This window comes from Microchirus variegatus (assembly GCF_963457635.1).
Source record: "Microchirus variegatus genome assembly, chromosome: 7".
Classification (NCBI taxonomy): Eukaryota; Metazoa; Chordata; class Actinopteri; order Pleuronectiformes; family Soleidae; genus Microchirus; species Microchirus variegatus.
Window position 1 is genome coordinate 26,434,360 of NC_139808.1, and position 19,932 is coordinate 26,454,291.

At 39.8% G+C, this 19,932-nt stretch overlaps 1 protein-coding gene across 2 annotated transcripts; it reads left to right on the forward strand.

Moving 5' to 3' along the window:
- Nucleotides 1–498: 498 nt before the first annotated feature.
- Nucleotides 499–19,601, forward strand: LOC310929427 (inter-alpha-trypsin inhibitor heavy chain H3-like). Of its 2 annotated transcripts, none has more exons than XM_083892186.1 (22): nucleotides 499–617; nucleotides 3,981–4,016; nucleotides 4,131–4,154; nucleotides 6,487–6,644; nucleotides 6,749–6,853; nucleotides 6,946–7,108; nucleotides 7,190–7,300; nucleotides 8,343–8,471; nucleotides 8,568–8,684; nucleotides 9,950–10,118; nucleotides 10,218–10,343; nucleotides 11,256–11,437; nucleotides 12,336–12,521; nucleotides 13,466–13,605; nucleotides 13,720–13,862; nucleotides 15,845–15,874; nucleotides 15,966–16,142; nucleotides 16,316–16,429; nucleotides 16,538–16,739; nucleotides 16,974–17,149; nucleotides 17,257–17,368; nucleotides 18,253–19,601. In XM_083892186.1, the coding sequence occupies exons 2-22, from the start codon at nucleotides 3,996–3,998 to the stop codon at nucleotides 18,389–18,391; spliced, it is 2,724 nt and encodes a 907-aa protein (XP_083748312.1). In that variant the 5' UTR covers nucleotides 499–617; nucleotides 3,981–3,995; the 3' UTR covers nucleotides 18,392–19,601. The 2 variants fall into 2 exon arrangements, with proteins under 2 accessions (XP_083748312.1, XP_083748313.1); XM_083892187.1 differs by having other exon boundaries at nucleotides 15,975–16,142.
- Nucleotides 19,602–19,932: the final 331 nt, after the last annotated feature.

A 19,932-nucleotide genomic window follows, 5' to 3' on the forward strand; every position in this document is an offset into this window, starting at 1 on the left:
TCAATATTGAGGGCGATACAGCCCTTAAACTTGTCCCTCAACTTAATTCTTCTGGAATTGGAATTCACCCCAAGTTTCTGCTTGACGACAACAGACCAGAAGTAACAGTCGTAAGGTTTCAATAAACATTCCTCGAAGGTCAAAGAGAAAGTTCCTCTGTGTTCCAGGTGTCTCTTTATCACACGTTTTACTCTACAAAACATTCTTCTTCACGTGACGCGCTGAGAAGGTGATTTGTGGAAATGTTAGCTAAATGCACAACGTATCGGGCAAGTCAGGACTGGCTGCACACACACACACACACACACACACACAGTGTATGGGAAAACCACTTCACCCACAGTTGCATAAACAAAGCTAAAGGGACCCTCCTCCTCCAGCAGCACCACGTGGGCGGGGTGTAAGTCTTACGGGAAGACTTGATCCCCACATGCCTCGGATTCCTTCCACACTTGTTTTCAGCCATGCCGGAGCAGGGGCTATTCAGCGTCGCAGGGATGACTGTGGTGTGGAGGAAGCTGCTGCTGCTGCTGCTGCTGCAGGCCTGGGTCTGCATCTGCCTTCCAGCCGAGGCCGGACGAGCTCTGGTTGTTTCCAGGAGCGATGCTCTGACGCAGGTATCCAGTACTTGGCATGTGCACGTGTGTGCAGAAACTGCTTGTTATGTTATGTTGTTGTTTTTGTAATGGTTTGCATTTGAAGTTTTGCTTTCGATTTACCTGCATGTGTTAAAGGTTAAAGTATGAAATGAGAGGATTTGATCATCCATGTGTGGTGTCACACATTCTTTCATCCTTTTCAGCTTCTACAAGTCGAGGCTTTCTCTTAATACCTGAAAAACTAATTAACTAAAACTAAACTGAAATAAAAAAAGCAAACTGAACAACTAAATAAAAATTAATGAAAATTTCAAAACTATAACCTTGGTTCTTACAAAGTGCTTTTCGAGTCACGTCGACCACTCAAAGCTGCTTCACACTGGAGTTTTTGCCGTGTGTTGCCCTGCTGCCTGGGCACAACGGCAGAGTGGCAGAAGTGGGAATTGAACCCACACCTTTTCAAATTGAAAGACAGTTGACACACTCCAGTGTCCTGCCAAGTTTGAAGCCCCGTGGACGGAAGGCGTGTATACTTTGCACACTTGTGCAGTTTAAAGATCACGTCTTTCCCATGCAGATGACTCAGGGGAGCAGGATGATGGCAGCGAGCCATTTGTTTCCTGAGAAAAGAAGAAGACCAATGACACATCTGTTTATGATAAATAAAGCTAAAAGTGGAAGGGGGGGAAGAAAGAAGTCACAGAAAACCATAGTTCAAGCAATACGATTTTAATAATGTCTCCCAAGAGTGTTCTGATGGTACATCTACTTAAGACTACAACGTTCTGCTCCTGGTCTCTGTCTACACTCTTAGAAATAAGGGTTCCAAAAGGGTTATTCTACAAGGGCTGAGGTTCTACCTGGAAACCATTTCTGAAAAACACTTTCCCGAAGAAAGGGTTTATCAAGGGTTCTTGGTAACACTAATGGTTCCAGTAAGAACCATTTTGATCCAGAGAACCCTTTAAAAACCCGTTCCTGAATAAAGGGTTTTAAAAGGGTTCTTGGTGGAACCCTCCAAAAGTGTTCCAGGTGAGGACAAGCCAAAGAACCTGATATGGTTCTACTTAGCACTTTTATTTCTAAGAGTGTATCTATCCAAGTTATTGTGCTAGTTATCATGCTAGTTAACTGTCTACCATGCTAGTTAGATATCTCTCTATCTAGTTAGCATGCTAGTTAACTATCTATCCATTTATCTTGCTAGTTAGATTATCTATCTATCACTAGTTAGCATGCTAGTTAACTTTCTATCCATCTATTTTGCTAGTTGTCTATCTATCTATTTAGCATGCTAGTTAACTAGCTATCCATCTATCATGCTACTTAGCTATCTATCTATCTTGTTAGCATGCTGGTTAACTATCTATCCATTTGTCTTGCCAGTTAGATTATCCCTCTATCTCTCTAGTTAGCATGCTAGTTAACATTCTATCCATCTATCATGCTAGTTAGATGTATGTCTGTCTGTCTGTCTGTCTATGTATCTACCTATCTATCTAGTTAGCATGCTAGTTAACTATCAATCCATTGTTTGTGCTAGTAAGATTATCTATCATCTGTCTATCTATCTCTAGTTATCATGCTAGTTAACTATCCATCTATCGTGCTAGTTGGCATGCTAGTTAACTTTCTATCCATCTATTTTGCTAGTTTTCTATCTATCTATTTAGCATGCTAGTTAACTATCTAGCCTACTCTGTATTCAAACTCCATTTTTCTGTCGTCCTGTTTCCGTTTCTTATTTAAAACAGTGTCGGTGTGGAAAGGAACTTAAAATAAAATGATTAGTATTATCATTTACAGAGCCTTGAGATAATGTGTGTTGTGATTTGGCGCGATAGAAATAAAACTGAATTGCACCAAATTTGTGTGTTTTGGCCCAAGCATCTCGGACCTAATTTTGTCAACACTCAAATTTGGTAAAAGTGGTTCGAATGGTGTTTTTCCTGATTTTTCAGAGACTTTACAAAGTGAGATTGAGATATAGGGAGGTGTATGACTCTGTGGGAAAATGATCAAGTTTTTTTAAATAAAAAAACTGATTCCCAGCTCACACCTCATTTCGCAACGCTGCCTTCATATTCCTGAAGAACCTGCTTTTTTTTTATCTTGACATAACGGGAAAACTGTGACAAGTCACGTCTTGGACTTTTCTAACGTTTAAAGGATTAACTGCGAATGTGCCGGGGAAATATCGGTTCACGGCACATCATACACAGCGCAGGAATCACTGTTTCTCTAAAGTGTGTGTGAGTACTGCAGGTACTGAATAATATTGCTGTAAAATGTGTACGATTTGATTTTAAGAAATTTAAGAAATAACTATTTAAATGATGTTTCTAAGGCTTGATTCAATATTATATAGTGAAGTAAGGTTTCTTGCCCGTTAAAGGCTTCTTCGTGTTGATGTCGGGTTTAATATTGTGACATTTTCTCAGCATAGAGACCTAACATTTCAGTATTTGCACTCGTTTTAATTCCCAAATTGTCCTTTCTGTCGATGGATATGACGATACGTGCTTTGTTGTGAAGCTAAACCTTTCGGATATGAACACATGGAGCCCAGCTGTAATAACCACATGCATGTGGTGAAAGATGTGCAAGCGCACATGATAATAATAACAATAACAATATATATATATGGGAATTTTTGATTATTGAAAGCTTGTGTGTCGATCAGACTCATGATTTAACCCTTTAAGGTGCTACTCAACCATTTGGTCGACCTCACTTTAAGTCACTATATCTCATTGAAAAAATGCATCAAGCTGAACTCACTAACACTTAATTAATGTGACTTGTTATGAATGTTGTACTTTATGAATTATGCAAACCAGGTTTATTATGAACAGATGTCTCAACCGTTTGGTAGAGGCCTGTATCTGAAATACTGTAGGGTCTAATTATCTAATTAACTATCTATCCATTTGTCATGCTAGTTAGATTATCTATCTATCTATCTATCTATCTATCTATCTATCTATCTATCTATCTATCTATCTATCTATCTATCTATCTATCTCTAGTTAGCATGCTAGTTAACTATCCATCTATCGTGCTAGTTGGCATGCTAGTTAACTTTCTATCCATCTATTTTGCTAGTTATTTATCTATCTAATTAGCATTCTAGTTATCTATCTAGCCTACTCTGAACAGACATCTCAACCATTTGGTAGAGGCCTGTATCTAAAATACTGTAGGCTCTAATAAAAAATTTGTCGTTTTTGTTATCATAAATAAATAAAATAAAAAAATAAAAAACACAAATAAATAATTTTTCCTCTGCTTTTTTCTTGGTGCATACCTTAAAGGGTAAAGGTCTGGGTGTGTTTACCACGATTTCAAACAATCATGTAAATGTGTTTTCTTCTCTTCCAGGAGCCCAGAGAATCCATGGACACCAGGTCTATAACGGTATTTCGCTTAAATACTAAGAAATATGATACTGAAAATCCTTCCTAATGCCACTTTCACAAAGCTCAAAGCAATGATAAGTATTTCTCTTTCTGTTTCCCCCTCCCTCAATAGAAACGAAGCACAGACTCTGCAAAAGTAAGAAAGTCATGTTTTTTTAAATGTTGATATAAAACAGCCAGTTCAACACAGTGGTCTGTTGACTGTAAACTTTCTACGTCACTGCCACTGAAATCCAAACGTGAACAGGATAATTGAGTAAACTTGAGGCCGCGGTCGACATGACTGGAAGCTTTGGAGCTTACAGTAGTGGTATTGTTCATTTCCCATAAAGTGCATCACTTCCAGATGCCTCCTGTTCTCTGCGTGCAGTGGCACGCACTTGTGCTTCCAGTTGCTTCGACTGGGGACGGCGCACATGCTGGAGGTTATTTGGGCATCTGTGTTTTATTTCTTCCTGCATGACTTCTGTGACATGAATAAATCTGGGACATCCCAGAGTCCCCAGACTCGCACACGATTCTGAAAAGTTGACGCTCATGTCTCCACACAAAGAACGTCCTTATAGTCAATTAATCTGGCGAATATTTTCTTGGGTTAATTAAAGGTGCATTATGTAATAAATTTAAAGCAACTGGCCATAAAATCCTCTTAATATGTCACAGAGACTCAGGAATAATGTTCATATAACAAACTGAACTCACCAACAACAACAGTACAGACAAAATATTTGCATTAAAAAAAAATTTTTTGCAGACTGCAAATCATGTTTATGTTTTGAAATCATGTTTTTTTTTGCATGTGGCGCCACCTACCGCCGTCCACCAATCATTGCAGTCAGTAGAGTCTCAGCTGCCGAGCGACCACTGGTTGCCAGTTAGGTCAGAAAACGAAAACCTAAAAGACCTCGGTATTTTGAATTTGAATGTAGTAACTGTTTTTGGCCACATTCTTACATATGGCACCTTTAAGTACTTGTTTGGTCCGTAAAAATGTAGATCGGTGTTTCCCACAAACCAAAATGATTCAGTATTAATGATTTATTTGTTATATGGAGAAAATAAAGTAAAACTTAGTTGACTATTCCAAACTTTTCTTTTCTAAGCACAATTCCATTCTTCTCACTCAAAAATGACAGCTATGGAGTAAAGAATTACGGAGTAAAACTGTTTTTTTCTCCAGTGTTTTGTTTGCACATTTGTAGGCGTGTCTAAAAATATGGCTCAATGATGCAATAGAGCCATCGTTAGCATAACTCCTCCTCCAGCTCTGTAACAATATGAAAACCCACAGAGAGTTTTATCAGTTAATCACAGGTAGAGGAAGTTACTGCTCCTGACATGTTTGCCTTTGCTAGTGAAGCTGAGAAGTCTTTGTCCCGAAAACCCCGTCTTAACTCGATGTAAAAACGCATAGAAAATCTCCTAAAGAGGAGGAAACGAAGTGGAGAGAAAGAACGGGACTCCTGCTGTATGGCTGCAGTACCACGGATAGACAAAGAGGGAGACAGAGAGCAGGACTGGAGCTAAACCAGATGTGTGTTCTTTGTACGGTATGTCGTTAAAACTGGGACCAAAATGTTGCGTTTATGTTAATATTCTGTACATTCTGAACATTTACGGACAACGATGAAAACATACTTATAAACCAGTGTGTGTGTGTTTTGGCTCCTCCAGTGGACAGAGCAGAAATTACACTAATAGCAACTTTATTATTAGTAGTTAACTATTATTATTTAGAAGTAAGAAGCAATATTTTCACTTTATAAGGATTTAAAACATTTGATTAAAAAAAATTTGTGCCTGTGATTTATTGATGTTAAGGCCCTACATCACTGGTCTGCAACTGGTGGCCCGTGGGCCAAAAGTGGCCCGCCAGCTTCTGGCCTAGCAAATGATTTAAAAAATCAGATTTTATTATTGTATTTATTTATTTATTTTTTAAATGGCCACGCTTCAGTGTTAAAAAAAAAAAAATCACCCGCAGGATATCCCCTCGTGGGAATACACTACCGTTTAAAAGTTTGAGCTCACTTAGAAATGTCCTTATTTTTAAAGGAATAGCACTTTTTTTCAATGAATATAACATGAAATGAATCAGAAATACACTCTATACATTGTTAATGTGGTAAACGACTATTCTAGCTGCAAACGTCTGGTTTTTAATGGAATATGTACATAGGTGTATAGAGGCACATTTCCAGTGTTCTAATGGTACATTGTGTTTGCTAGGGGCGTTTGAAGGCTATCGGATGATTAGAAAACCCTTGTGCAATGATGTTAGCACAGATGAAAAAAAAAAAAATCTTGTCAGTGTCTTGACTATATTTTCTATTCATTTTGCCTCTTTTGATGAATAAAAGTGACTTTTAATGGAAAACACCAAAAACAAAGATATAGGTGAGCCCAAACTTTTCAACAGTAGAGTAAATGTAGTCATTTTGTGACCCCGATATTTACCCTCCATTCAGACGGTGGAGGTTCAGAGTGTCCTCGTCGCCTGTGCAGTGACGTCTCGCTTCGCCCGCACCGTCATGACCTCGGTGGCGTTGAACAAAGCGAACCACTCGCAGGAAATCTTCTTCAACGTGGAGCTGCCAAAGACGGCCTTCATCACCAACTTCAGCATGTTCGTTTGAAAACCTCAGGGTGTTTTTGTTTTTTTTTTACTTTTAACGATCATGTTTGGTGACGTATCGACTCTAAATGTGTCCTTTTTTTTTTACCTCACAGGGAAATTGAAGGTCAGATGTATGCCGGAGAAGTGAAGGAGAAGGAGAAGGCAAAGAAACAGTACGATAAGGCGGTTTCCTCTGGACGGACTGCTGGACTGGTCAAGTGAGATGAACGACGCGTAAAACGTAAACGCTCAAAGCGACGTCCGCATTTCGGATGCTTTCATTTTTGAAGCCTGTGTTTTTTAACGACAGGGCCTCCGGGCGAAACATGGAGAAGTTCTCGGTGTCCGCGAACATCGCGGCGGAAAGCTACGTCACGTTTGTTCTGACCTACGAGGAGCTGCTTCAGAGGAAATTCGGCCGTTATGAGATCGTGACGCGCGTCAAACCCGAGGCGCTTGTGCAGAACTTTCAGGTGCATTTTCTCTGCTCGTGATTCAAGCCTTCACGGTGATTTGATTTATGCTAAATTAATATATTTTTTGTTTGGAGACAGATTGTGGCAGACATCTATGAGCCTCAGGGCATTTCCTTCGTTGAGGCCACTGCGACGTTCCTCACCAATGACCTGCTTTCTCTGGTGGAGAAAACAGTCACAGACAAAAAGGTAAAGGGTAAAACTACGGTGGCCCTGAGGTGCAAAACACAAACGCAAATCAAAAAACACAAACGCAAATCAAAAAACACAAACGCAAATCAAAAACACAAATGCAAATCAAAAACACAAACACAAATAAAAAACACAAATCACAAACACAAATCACAAACGCAAATCAAAAAACACAAACGCAAAAACACAAAACACAAATCACAAAACACAAAACACAACACAAATCACAAAACACAACACAAATCAAAAAAACACAAACGCAAATCAAAAACACAAACGCAGAAATTTGAGTTAATGTTTTCGTGTTTTCTGCAGTTTGGGGGCCCCCTAGTGGCTGTGGGGCCCTATGCAGCTGCATAGTCCGAATATAGCAAGAAACGGCTCTGATTCAGACCAATGATCCAGATGTAGAGCGACTAAAAATGTGTCACCAAACGGGATTTTCTAGCAACGATGGCTATCTAGTAATGACGTCTAAAGACTTTTGTTGAGATCCCTTAAAATTGAATTATTTTGGAAATGGGGTGTTATATTCAGACCCACAATGGGTTTAGAGTGGTTCGTCCTTTCCGTTTCCGCAGTGGCTACCTGGGTACTAAGTGGGCAAATTATACAGATATATCCCATAGGGGTGTGTGCCAAAAAATCAATTCACATAAGAATCGCAATTCTCATTTACTACGATTCAGAATCGATATAAAATGTCCCAGAATCGATCTTTTTACTAGTTTTTCCTTCTCCAGACAGAACAAGGCAAGGCCTTTTACCAGTTAGCTCCATTAGCTCCGTTAGCTCCATTAGCTCCGTTAGCTGTGTTAGCTCCTTTAGCACTGCAAATGGACCAAAACACCAAACCAAAACATAAACAGCGCTTGTGGCCCACAAATAAAAACAATACAAGTGCTATATATATTCAATATTTCAAATTTCCCAAAAGTAGTGACACATCATTGGTCATTTTGTAACATATCCCTTTTAAGAACACTTTGATTAATATTATTATTATTACTATCTAAAAATGTCTCTCTTTTTCACACAGGCGCACATTTCCTTCTCACCAACACTGGAGCAGCAGAGAAACTGTCCAGGATGCGAAGGCACCGTCATTAACGGGGATTTCGTCATCAACTACGACGTTAAACGAGTAGGAGGCCTCGGGGAAGTGCAGGTCAGCGTCCGAAGTCTTTGGCACACAAAAAAAAGTAATTAGACAAGAATCATAGATTCAGAGCGCTCATCAAAGTCTTCCTCTACCTCCCTTCAGATTGTGAACGGACACTTTGTGCACTTCTTCGCTCCCCCCGATCTGCCCAGAGTTCCAAAGAATGTGGTGTTTGTGATTGACAGGAGTGGATCGATGAGCGGAACCAAGATGAAACAGGTAGAAGAGTGCGTGTGGTTTAAAGGGATAGTTTATAGTTTATAGAGCACGCTCACCTCTTTATTTTACTGTTCGACACGGTTACTGGCTGGAAACATGAGAATTGTAAACTCCTCACTCACCCGCACCAAAATCCAGAGAGGACATTGATGTTTATTCTTGGAAATAACAACACGATCAGCAGTAGAACTTTACTATCGTCAGTGCTGATGATGATGTGTCAATGCTTCCAGGGTCTCTGCAGGTTTCAGCAAGTCAAACTTTTTAGGACTTTTTTTAAGACCAAAATAAATAAAATTTAAGACCCATTTCAAGTCCATACTGGCAAAAATGTACAAAAGACGTGAAGGAAAATTGGAGCCACAAATCGCTTGCACTTACCCATCTTATGCAATCAATTCGGCTTAGCTGTGGGCTTTCGTTAAGTTTTCTCCGCTGATATGCTAAGCTATAACACACCGCGGCGCGCGCACAGCACACTAGCTAGTGGTGCTGGATAAATTCTCACCGGGCAGCACAGGTGGACTACTTTAGTTCCGTGTTGTAGTTCTGTTATCGCATCCTCAAAAAGCGAGACTGAAGTTTATGCAGGTTTTAAATAAAAGTAACGTTAATAGATTTTTAAGACCTTTCAAAATTGTAATTAAGACCTTTTATGAGATTTAAGGAGAATTTAAAGGGACACTGTGTAGTATTTATGGGTTTATATAACCCAAAATCCACTTTTTTATACATATTATGTGCTCCTACATTGTCTAGTCGCTGTAATATATTTTCTGTTTCATTTTCGTAGTGTTTCAAAAAGTCATGTAAAATAACATGATCGCGGGCCGCGGTTGCATAGCCACTGTTAGCAGCGAGACGCCATGTTTCTACGGGAGCCTGTAAGGACAAACGCGAGAGAACAAATTGCGTCGATTTACTTGTAGCGGAAGTCCCGCCTCCTCACTCTCCGCTTCGTCTGCTACGGCCGCGGTAGCTCGCCCTCTCCCTCGCCTCACGAACCTCATCTGCTGACACGGAGAAAGACGAGGACGACATTTGACCGGCTGAGGATACCGTATCGCTCAGGGAAGGGAGGGGGTGAGCAGAGGAGCAGTTTCTCTCGATGTCACTATAAACTACTTACTTCACCTTTAAGACATTTTAAGGCCATGAATTTAAATTATTGGATTTAAGACTTTCTAGGACCCCGCGGATACCCTGTGTTTCATACAACCTTACACCATGATCATCTTCCTGTGTGAAACTGTCAACATTTGCAGACGCGCAACGCACTGGTGGCCATTCTGAACGACCTCCACGTGGACGACCACTTTGCTCTCGTCACATTCGACAACAGAATCATAACCTGGAAGGATTATCTCACCAAGGCAACGAAGGGAAACGTGACCGCAGCCATAGGCTACGCCAAGAGCATAAGAGAGGATGGATGTACGGTACAAGGAAAAACTGACAGCCATATCTGTACTAACACCTGATAATAAAAAAAACAGTATAGTGTCCTATTCAATTTGTTTCTCTGCTTTTCAGCCACTAACATCAACAGCGCTGTATTGAAGGCGGTGAAAATGTTGAAGACCGAACGGACCCAGAAGAAGCTTCCAGAGAGGAGTGTGGACATGGTTATTCTACTGACCGATGGGATGCCAAACTCTGGTGAGTGAAAATTATGATACTTGACAACACTGACAAAGGTCAGTGTTTCCCAACCCTGGTCCTCAGGGAACTCTGCCCTACCATTTTTTTGACAAAAGTTGAAACGTAATTTTTTTTATTTTTTTTATTTTTTTTGACAAAAGTTGAAACATTAATTTAAAAAAAATTGACAAAAGTTTAAACATTACATTTTTTAAGATAATTTTGACAAAAGTTAAAACATTAATTTAAAAAAAAATTGACAAAAGTTGAAACATTACATGTCTTGAAAAAAATTGACAAAAATTGAAATATAACATTTTTGGGGGAAAAAATTGACAAAAGTTGAAACAATAATTAAAAAAATTTTTTTTTACAAAAGTTGAAACATTACATGTTTTGGAAAAAAAAATGGACACAAATTTGAAAGTAAAGTCCATAAACCAATCTTAAAAACCGGCACCAAAGTCCATTTTTCTCTATGTACTTTGGCACAGGAGTGCGTTTGGTTTACAAACGACAGTGTCCACCTGGAAAAGGCTGTGAAATAAAGGTGAAACATGCAGAATTCTCAACTCATCGTCGATTTTTAGGTGAGGGGCTTAACAGGTGGCCAGAGGCGCAGCTTGTGAACAGGCAAAGCAGGCAACTGCTTTGGGCCCCCGAGCTGATAGGGGGCCCCCCGACACTCGGAGTCTGAGGGCTGTTTTTACTGAAATGTGCAGTGAGCAGCCAACTGGTTGGAAGGAAGGGCCCCCTGGGAGTTTTTGCCTAGGGCCCCTACAGACTCTAGAATTGCCCCTGACTGTCAGCTGTATGAAGATGCGGACTACATAACAGAAACTTGAAATATAATTTTTTTTTTTAAAAACCTAAAATGTCTATTTAAGTTTTTGTAGTTGGTGTCCTCATACATGTGTGCATGTACTATAGGAGTGTCTCGACCTGAGCAGATCCAGCAGAATGTGCGCGACGCCATTGGAGGGAACATGTCTCTGTTCTGTCTTGGATTCGGTAACAACGTGAAATACTCCTTCCTGGACGTGATGAGCAAACAGAACAAAGGAGTCGCCCGCAGAATATACGAAGCTTCAGATGCAACGCTTCAACTCCAGGTGAAAGATTTTCGACTATGAATCGTGGCTTGTTATTGTTGTCAGCTAAATTGTTGCCATGTTATTCAAAACATAAAGGTAATATCCACATGTTTGTCTACACGACCTTTCGTGGGAATACACTACCGTTTGGGCTCACTTAGAAATGTCCTTATTTTTGAAGGAAAAGCACTTTTTTTTCAATGAATATAACATTAAATGAATCATAAATACACTCTATACATTGTTAATGTGGTAAACGACTATTCTAGCTGCAAACGTCTGGTTTTTAATGGAATATGTACATAGTTGTATAGAGGCACATTCCCAGTGTTCTAATGGTACATTGTGTTTGCTAATCATGTTAGAAGCTATTGGATGATTAGAAAACCCTTGTGAAATTACGTTAAAAGTGTGACTTTTAATGGAAAACAAACACAAATTGTATCGGTGAGCCCACACTTTTGAACGGTAGTGTATGTCGGTTTAATGGTAAAAGTCAAGTTAAGTCAACTTTATTTATAGGGCACATTTAAAAAACAACCAAAAGCGCTTTACAGATTTAAAGGCACAGCAACATAAAAGGTATAAAACCAACAGAAATCTGTAAAATCAACAGAAACAAAGTAAGTAAGTAAAAAAGTGACATAGTAAAATGGTCAAATCTACATGTGGAGTGTAGATGGTACGTTGTGTTTGCTAATGGCGTTAGAAGGCTATTGGATGATTAGAAAACCCTTGAAAACACCTTGAAAAACAGTTCTGCTGCTTCTTTGACCAAAGCAAAGTCATTATTTCTAATCTGGTCAATGTCTTGACTATATTTTCTATTCATTTTTCGACTTGAATGGAAAACAGAATTGTGAAAGGTGACCTCTGACTGTTAAGAGAACGATATTAAATGTATTTGAGGTTTCAGGGTTTCTACGAGGAAGTTGCCAACCCTCTGCTCTTGGACGTCGACCTACGTTATCCTGACAACGCAGTGGACCTCTTAACCAAAAAACACTTCAGCTACTTGTTTAACGGCTCAGAGATCGTGGTGGCCGGCCGTCTGCGTGGCAACGACATGGACAACTTCCTGGTGGAAGTCAATGGCGAAGGGGTAAGAAGTGGACAGCAGAGTCTGTCCGCGAAACAGACGATATACAACTGTGTTTTGGGGACCCATTATTAGCTGCCGTAATAAATAAGAACGATCATTTTGGAATTATTGACTAAAAGCACCAAATAAAGATTCTGTCTACGTTACTTTTAAAACTACGTCCTGCTGGTGAGGCTGTAGTAGACCCTCACCCTTGTCAAAGTAAACTTAGGGTGCTTTCACACCAACGGCAGTTGGTGCGCACCAAACGATCCATTTGAACCAAAAACTCTAGTTCGTTTAGTTTTCGTTGGTGTGAAAGGATCAATCGCACTCGGGTCCGCACCAAATTAAGCGGACCGAGACCGCCAAATAAGAGGTGGTCTCGGTCCGCTTGACTCCGCACCAAATGTCAGACTCTGGTGCGGTCCCTCTGGTGAGAACGCGAACTCGGGTCCAAACCATATTCTGCAGTAAATGCCATGGACATAGCCTACCTTGTAGGTCTTTGGAGCAATCTTCGTCTCATAGTTAGCACGACCACATTCATGAAAATAGCGCGTCTCCTCCGCCTGAAATGACGCGCTATACGTCTTCGCCGACTCCAGAGCATCAGCAGATTGTTCTCCATGTTCACTAGTTCTCAAATTGGATATTTTGCCATAAATGGCCAATACAGAGAATGTAATAAACGAAGATCAGAGCAAGTAGCAATGTGCGAACGTGTTGCTCCATAGTGAGTCAAAAGTGGCGCTTTTCTACCGGAAGATATAAACACATTGATGAAACGTCAATCGGGCCAATTTTGGTTGGTTTGCTGGTGTGATAGCGGACCACACTGGAGTCATATGTTACATGATAACAATTGTATTGCCTGGTGCGGATCAAATAATCGAACTAGTGGTGTGAAAGCGCCCTAATATCATCCTGTCATGCTATTACATAAATCTGTACTCTTTCTCCAGCCTGACCAGGACTTCCAAGTGCAGGGAAAGGCCAATGTGCAAAACTGGGATGTGATCTACCCAACAGAGGACTATGTCTTTGGGAATTTCACAGAGCGTTTGTGGGCCTACCTCACCATCCAGCAGTTACTGGAGAGCAGGTTAGTTCACCTGACTTTTCTCTGTCAATGTTTTTTTGTTTTTTTTTGAATAAGCAGCAGCTTATTGAAAGAAAAACCTCCCTCATCTTTTCTCTATCTTCCGTCCGGTGAAAGTGGTTCCGAGCAGGACAAAGCCGAGGCACTGGAGATGTCTCTGAAGTACGGCTTCGTCACCCCTCTCACATCCATGGTGGTCACCATGCCGGAGACCGAGGACGGACCCGACAGCCCTCTGGTCGCAGACAAGCTGACTGAGAGTGAGGGAACTGTGGCCGGATAAAATGAAACGCTCAGCTAAATATTGTAGGAATAGAACAAACGCCATTATAGCACAAGTTGTATCTGCTAAACATACTGGTGGCCTAGGGTTTTCTTTGTTTGCGTCACATTTTTACATTATTATAAGCTAGTGCTGGGCACGTTAGCGGCGGTTACCGCGTTTCAATGACGACTGACCGTAAAAAGACGCGCGTGACGTCATGTTTACGTGACTCCCCGATTGTTAAAATGAGTCTCTAAAGTAACGCAAAACTTAAAAAACAGAGGCACACATACGCTGGTTATTTGTAGCGCCGCTCTTTTCGTTTAATAATAAACAGACCGCTCCAGTTCGACTGTAGGCGCGCTAACGTCGCTAAAGGAGCTAACACTGTCAACGGAGCTAACTGGTAAACATGATGTCACGCGCATCTTTTTTCAGTCAGATGTCTTGGAAACGCATCATGCATTAATGTATGGCAGTGTTTCCCAACCCTGGTCCTCAGGGAGCACTGCCCTGCCATGTTTTAGATCATTGGTTCTCAAAGTGCGGCCCGGGGGCCAATGGCGGCCCGCAGAAATATTTCTGGCGGCCCGCAATGAATTACAGTTGATAGTTTTAATCCAGGAGCTACTAAGCTTGTTAAATGTTTATTGGACATTACTGGATACAGACCAATAAGTGTTAACTGTACAACTGTATTTACTATGTCATCCAATTTTGGATGACATAGTGACACAGTATAGTATGACGTTTTTGTCCAATTTTGGACCAAAAACTTTTTCCCCAAAAATTGTAACATTTTGAACGACATAGTATAGTATGACGTTTTTGGCAAATTTTGGACCAAATAAAAAAAAAAAAATTTAAATTGTCACATTTTGGACAACATAGTTATTACGTTTTTTTTTCCTTTGGTGGCCCTCAGTCCAATGTTGGGTTCCTAAATTGGCCCTCAGGTATCAAAACTTTGAGAACCCCTGTTCTCCTTGAGTCAGATGAAACATTACATTTTTGAAGAAAAAAAATTGACAAAAGTTGCAACATTAATTTCTTTATTATTATTATTATTTTTGACAAAAGTTTAAACATAACATTTTCTAAGATAAAATTGACAAAAGTTGAAACATTACTGAGAAAAAATTTACCAAAATTGAAATATATAATTATGTTTTTTTTGTTTTTTTAATGACAAAAGTAAAAAAACAAGGCAGGGCAGTGTTCCACACTTCCAACACTGAAGTATGGTAACGTTGACGTCGTGTTAACGTGCCCAGCACTATTATAAACCTGTTAAATCAGTGAAGCTGCATTTCCACCAAGTGGCAGCCCGGCTAACACCAGAGTGGGGAATTGAGTTTGAGTCCTGGAAAGTGTGAAGTCACCTCCCACGTCCAACTGTCCAAGATCAGAATGCAAGCAATTGGACAACCAATCAGACCAAAGAGCCATTATCCCGATGATAATGCAGAACGCCAGAAAAAACGCGCTTGTTGTAGTTTTCTAGGAGTGATGGCTACACTATATGGACAAAAGTATTCAGAGGCCTCTGAAGACATATTCAAATACATGTACAGTACTTGAGGTCAGGCACTGGTGTTGGAATAGAAAAAGGACCTTCCTCAAACTGCATTGTCCAAAATGTCTTGGTATATAAGGTTTCCCTTCAAATGTAATACAATACAAATACTTTTATCCATATTGTATATATCTACTAATGGCATCTAATGACTTTTATAAGAGGGAGCTCAGGGGTCAAGCAACAAAACTGAAAGACAGCTGGTTTTTGGTTTGCCGCCTTATTGGATGTTAAGCCACGTCTCTAGTGAAAAACACATTTCACGATCGGTCGCCCTTTTTTCAGAGATTCCGTAGTATGCACTGACACATGCATCCAGGGTGACACCAGCATAACACTTGGTGGAAACGGAGCGTTGTTCCAGATGAATCCAACTAAACCATGTGTTTTGTGGTTTACAGGCCAGCGACAGCATCAGGAGGAAGACCCACGTATGATCATCTTTTTTTTTTCTAACAAAGTTTTTGTGACATTATACAACCTCACTTTGGCAAAGAAGACTTTCGATGACGTGTGCGTTTGTTTCCTTAGAACGTCCAGTTGCTGCTAGTTCCCCTCAAGGTTCCAGTTCCAGTAGTTCCAGCTCTCGAGGTTCCAGTTCCAGCTCTCGAGGTTCCAGTTCCAGCTCTCGAGGTTCCAGCTCTCGAGGTTCCAGCTCTCGAGGTTCCAGTTCTCGAGGTTCCAGCTCTCGCTCAGATGGTAAGGTTCTTCTACAGTGGTCGTTCACCTCATACTTCGTTGATATCCACAGCAGGCTCTACTGCGCCCCAGCTGGTCATAGCTATCATAGCATCACACTTATCTGGTAACAGTGTGGCTGTTGTAAAGCTTTCTGTCTGTTACGAAACTTGTACACGATGATTCTTGTGCAGTGGACGGAGACCCTCATTTCTTGATAGAGCTGCCAAACAGAGGCGACGCCCTGTGCTTTAACATCAACGACAAACCAGGAACCATTTTCACTCTGGTCAGAGATCCAAAATCAGGTCAGGTTTTGACTCTTATTCCACCAATTATTCAGAAAAAAAAAGTAAATTGTGGCTTGAAAAATGGAAGAAAAAAACAATTAAAATGTCCGTCTACTTATGTTTCAGGTTTTGTGGTGAACGGACAAATTATAGGCAAGAAGACAGTTGTTCCTGATGGTAACGCCAACACCTACTTTGGCCGTTTTGGCATCAGCCACCAGAACCTGGGGGTGAGGCTGGAGGTCAGCACTCAGGAAATCTCCGTCTTCCATGACGGCAAACAGGTCAAGCTGCTGTGGTCCGATACAGCATATATCAAAGAAACCAAGTGAGTAACTTTGCTTTGCAAATACTGGATTATCCAAACTCTTCTCGCATCCAAAACCCATCGCATTCCGAAGCTCTATATCGCAAAGTTCTCTTTCATTCTCACATCTTCTTGCATCTTCTTACTTCTTCTTGCATCTTCAGTCAGACGTGCAATGCTGCCGAACCAGATTTGAAGTTCTTTTGACGTCTGACATCACAGTTTTAAGTCCTTTGAACTCTGTGTCTCGTCCAGTATGGACCTCCAGCTCACAAAGAACTGCAGCCTGACTGTGACGCTGAGGCACTACGTTAAATTCATGGTCATCAAACACACAAAGGTGTGGACGAGACGCCGCGCTCAGCAGGACTACCTGGGCTTCTACACTGTGGACAGCCACCATGTGCCTGCTTCAGTTCATGGTCTGCTCGGTAAGAACAGCAACAGATGGTTTTCCCCTTATTGTAATCCCACTGTCCCAATGTTTAATTTAAGATACATCAACATATGTTCAGCCAACTTTGGTCTTTTCCTCCAGGTCAGTTCTACCACGGTGTAGGCTTTGAGGTGGCAGACCTGCGCGTGGGTGAAATCCAGGAGAAGTTAAATGCCACCTTGTATGTGAAGGGACACAGAGTCAACGTGACCAGGTGAACATGATCGTTCTTCTTCTTCTACTACTTTTTCCAGAAGACTCTTTCTTTATCACAGTTCTTCTCATCCTCTTATCTCCTCAAACTCATCTTCTTCTTCTTCTTTTTCTAATAAATTTCAACATGCTGTACATTAAAAGGCGCTATGCTGCCCTCCACAGTTCGATTTCAGGTTTTAATCTCAGAATTCTGACTTTAATCCTGATTTCAATCTCAGGATATTCTGATTTTTTTATGACTTAAGTCCATATTTTACTCTCAGAATACTGAATTTAATCCTGATTTACTCTCAGAATACTGAATTTAATCCAGATTGTAATCTCATAATTCTGACTAAAATCCAGATTTTGATCTCAGAATTCTGAATTTAATCCCCATTTTAATCTCAGAATTCTGACATAAATCCTTGTTTTAATCTCAGAATTCTGATTTAAATCCATATTTTTAATCTCAGAATTTACACTTAAATATTATATTAGTCTCAGAATTCTGAATTTAATCTAGATTTTAATCTCAGAATTCTGAATGTAATCCTGATTTTAATTTCAGAATTCACACTTTAATCCCTGTTTTAATCTCAGAATTCAGACTTAAATCCCTATTTTAATCTCAGAATTCTGAATTTAATCCTGATTTCAATCTCCAAATTCTGAATGTTATCCTGATTTTAATCTCAGAATTCAGACTTTAATCCCTGTTTTAATCTCAGAATTCAGACTTTAATCCCTGTTTTAATCTCAGAATTCAGACTTCAATCCTTGTTTTGATCTCAGAATTTTGAATTTAATCCTGATTTTACGCTCAGAACTCTGAATGTAATCTGTAATTCAGAAGGTTTTTTGTTTTATTTTACTTTATTTTTATTTTTCTCTCTGTTACAGACACTGGCAGAAGGACTTCAGTGAGGACGTGAAGAACGGGGAAAGTATCCCCTGCTGGTTTGTTGACAATAACGGTTCAGGACTCATTGATGGACGAGCCTCAGATTACGTTGTGCCTGGGCTTTTTAAGACGGTTTGAATGTTTAAAAAACGACTGGGAAAACAACATTTAAATTGAAGATACTATAAAATCGTGGTTTATAAATCCAGAAGGAGCAACATGTTTGTTTGTTTTGTTGTTTTGTATGCGGTTATATGTCTGCACAGATAACAACAACATGTCGTCAAAGAATTAATGCAAAAACTCAGGCGTGTTTTATATAGTTTAGATTAGGGCTTCAATGCTTCATAGATCACTAAAATAATCTTAATGGCTATTTTGATAATAGATAAATCAGTGTTTTTTAATGAATGTAAATGTCCAGGTAAAAAGTAAATAATTTCCCTATTTACCTTTTTTCCACCAGTGGTTTGGCCAAACAAACAAAAATGCAGAAAATATAACCAAAAAAAAGTCCCACAAAAAAACATATTTTCCTTTCTTTTTTTTTTATAAATTTCCATTATAAATTTCCCATTTAGGAAAATAATTAAGGAATCAATTAACCAAAAGCAGCATTTCAAAATTACAAAAAAATACATGGAGAATTAAACATAAACCCAACATTCCCCAAAACCCCCCTTCCCTCCAAACTACACATGGTACATTCCTTCAGGAACCTGCCAAAAAAGGACTTCTCTTGGGCGGAGACTGGTTTGGTAGTTCCTGATCTGAATGAAGAGCATGGCCAGTCTGGAGGAAAGGTAAGAAACAAACATTTAAAGAAAAACAAAAAACAAAATGTTGTCACCAATGAACACTTTCTGGACAGAACAACAAATCAATCAATTTCCAGATTAGTTGATTATGAAAAAAATTATCTGTAGCTGCTGTAAAGCTTTCATCGTTCCTCACATTAAACCATATCTTGAGACCAGCATATTTCCGAATGTGATTTTTATTTTTAAAAGTATTTTTTAACAACATTGTTTAATGTAGATTATCACTACAAAGCATCATAGGACGTTTCAAAGTCTTGAAATGTGCACGGTTTCCCTTAAAAAAAATTAGAAACTACACTGGACTGGTCCAAAATGGTTTAACCAATGCTAGATTATATATATTTTATATATGTACACAGTATATGCTCTGACATACAGTATATTTTTTTAGTCTCATAAAGGATTTGAATCCTTCTTTCGCCACTGACGGCAAACATTTAAAATGTGTTAAATGTCACTTCCTGTTACTGATGTTGAATGTTGTAAACTCTTTATTTTATAGTAACTGTTTTGACACTGGTTCTTATTGTGATGTGAATTAAAAAGTAAATAAATACACTATTGTGTTTATTGTGTTTAGCCCCCTTTGCAGTGGGTATATGGTGTGTGCAGTAACTGCGTATCATGTTTCCCAACATGGGGTCCGAGCCCCCCTCAGTCCCTCAACAGGAAGTCAGCCATTTTTAATTTTTGCATCCATTTTCGCCATTTGCACCCTACGTAAATGAGCAGACTTTTCAAAGATAAAAAAGTTGTTGAATGGTTTGGCGGATTCAAAACCGTGTGGCCACGGTAACCTTGGCATTTTGGCGAAATTTCGACCGTTCGCCACGAAACAGGAAGTGCCCTTCGGCATAC

Bases quoted from the DNA above. Each gene is read 5' to 3' on its own strand.
- LOC310929427 (XM_083892186.1), top strand. From the start codon at position 3,996: ATGGACACCAGGTCTATAACG. The intron at 13,863-15,844 runs GTGAGGGAACTG...TGTGGTTTACAG, and splicing joins CGCAGACAAGCTGACTGAGA to GCCAGCGACAGCATCAGGAG. The intron at 17,369-18,252 runs GTGAACATGATC...TCTCTGTTACAG, and splicing joins CACAGAGTCAACGTGACCAG to ACACTGGCAGAAGGACTTCA.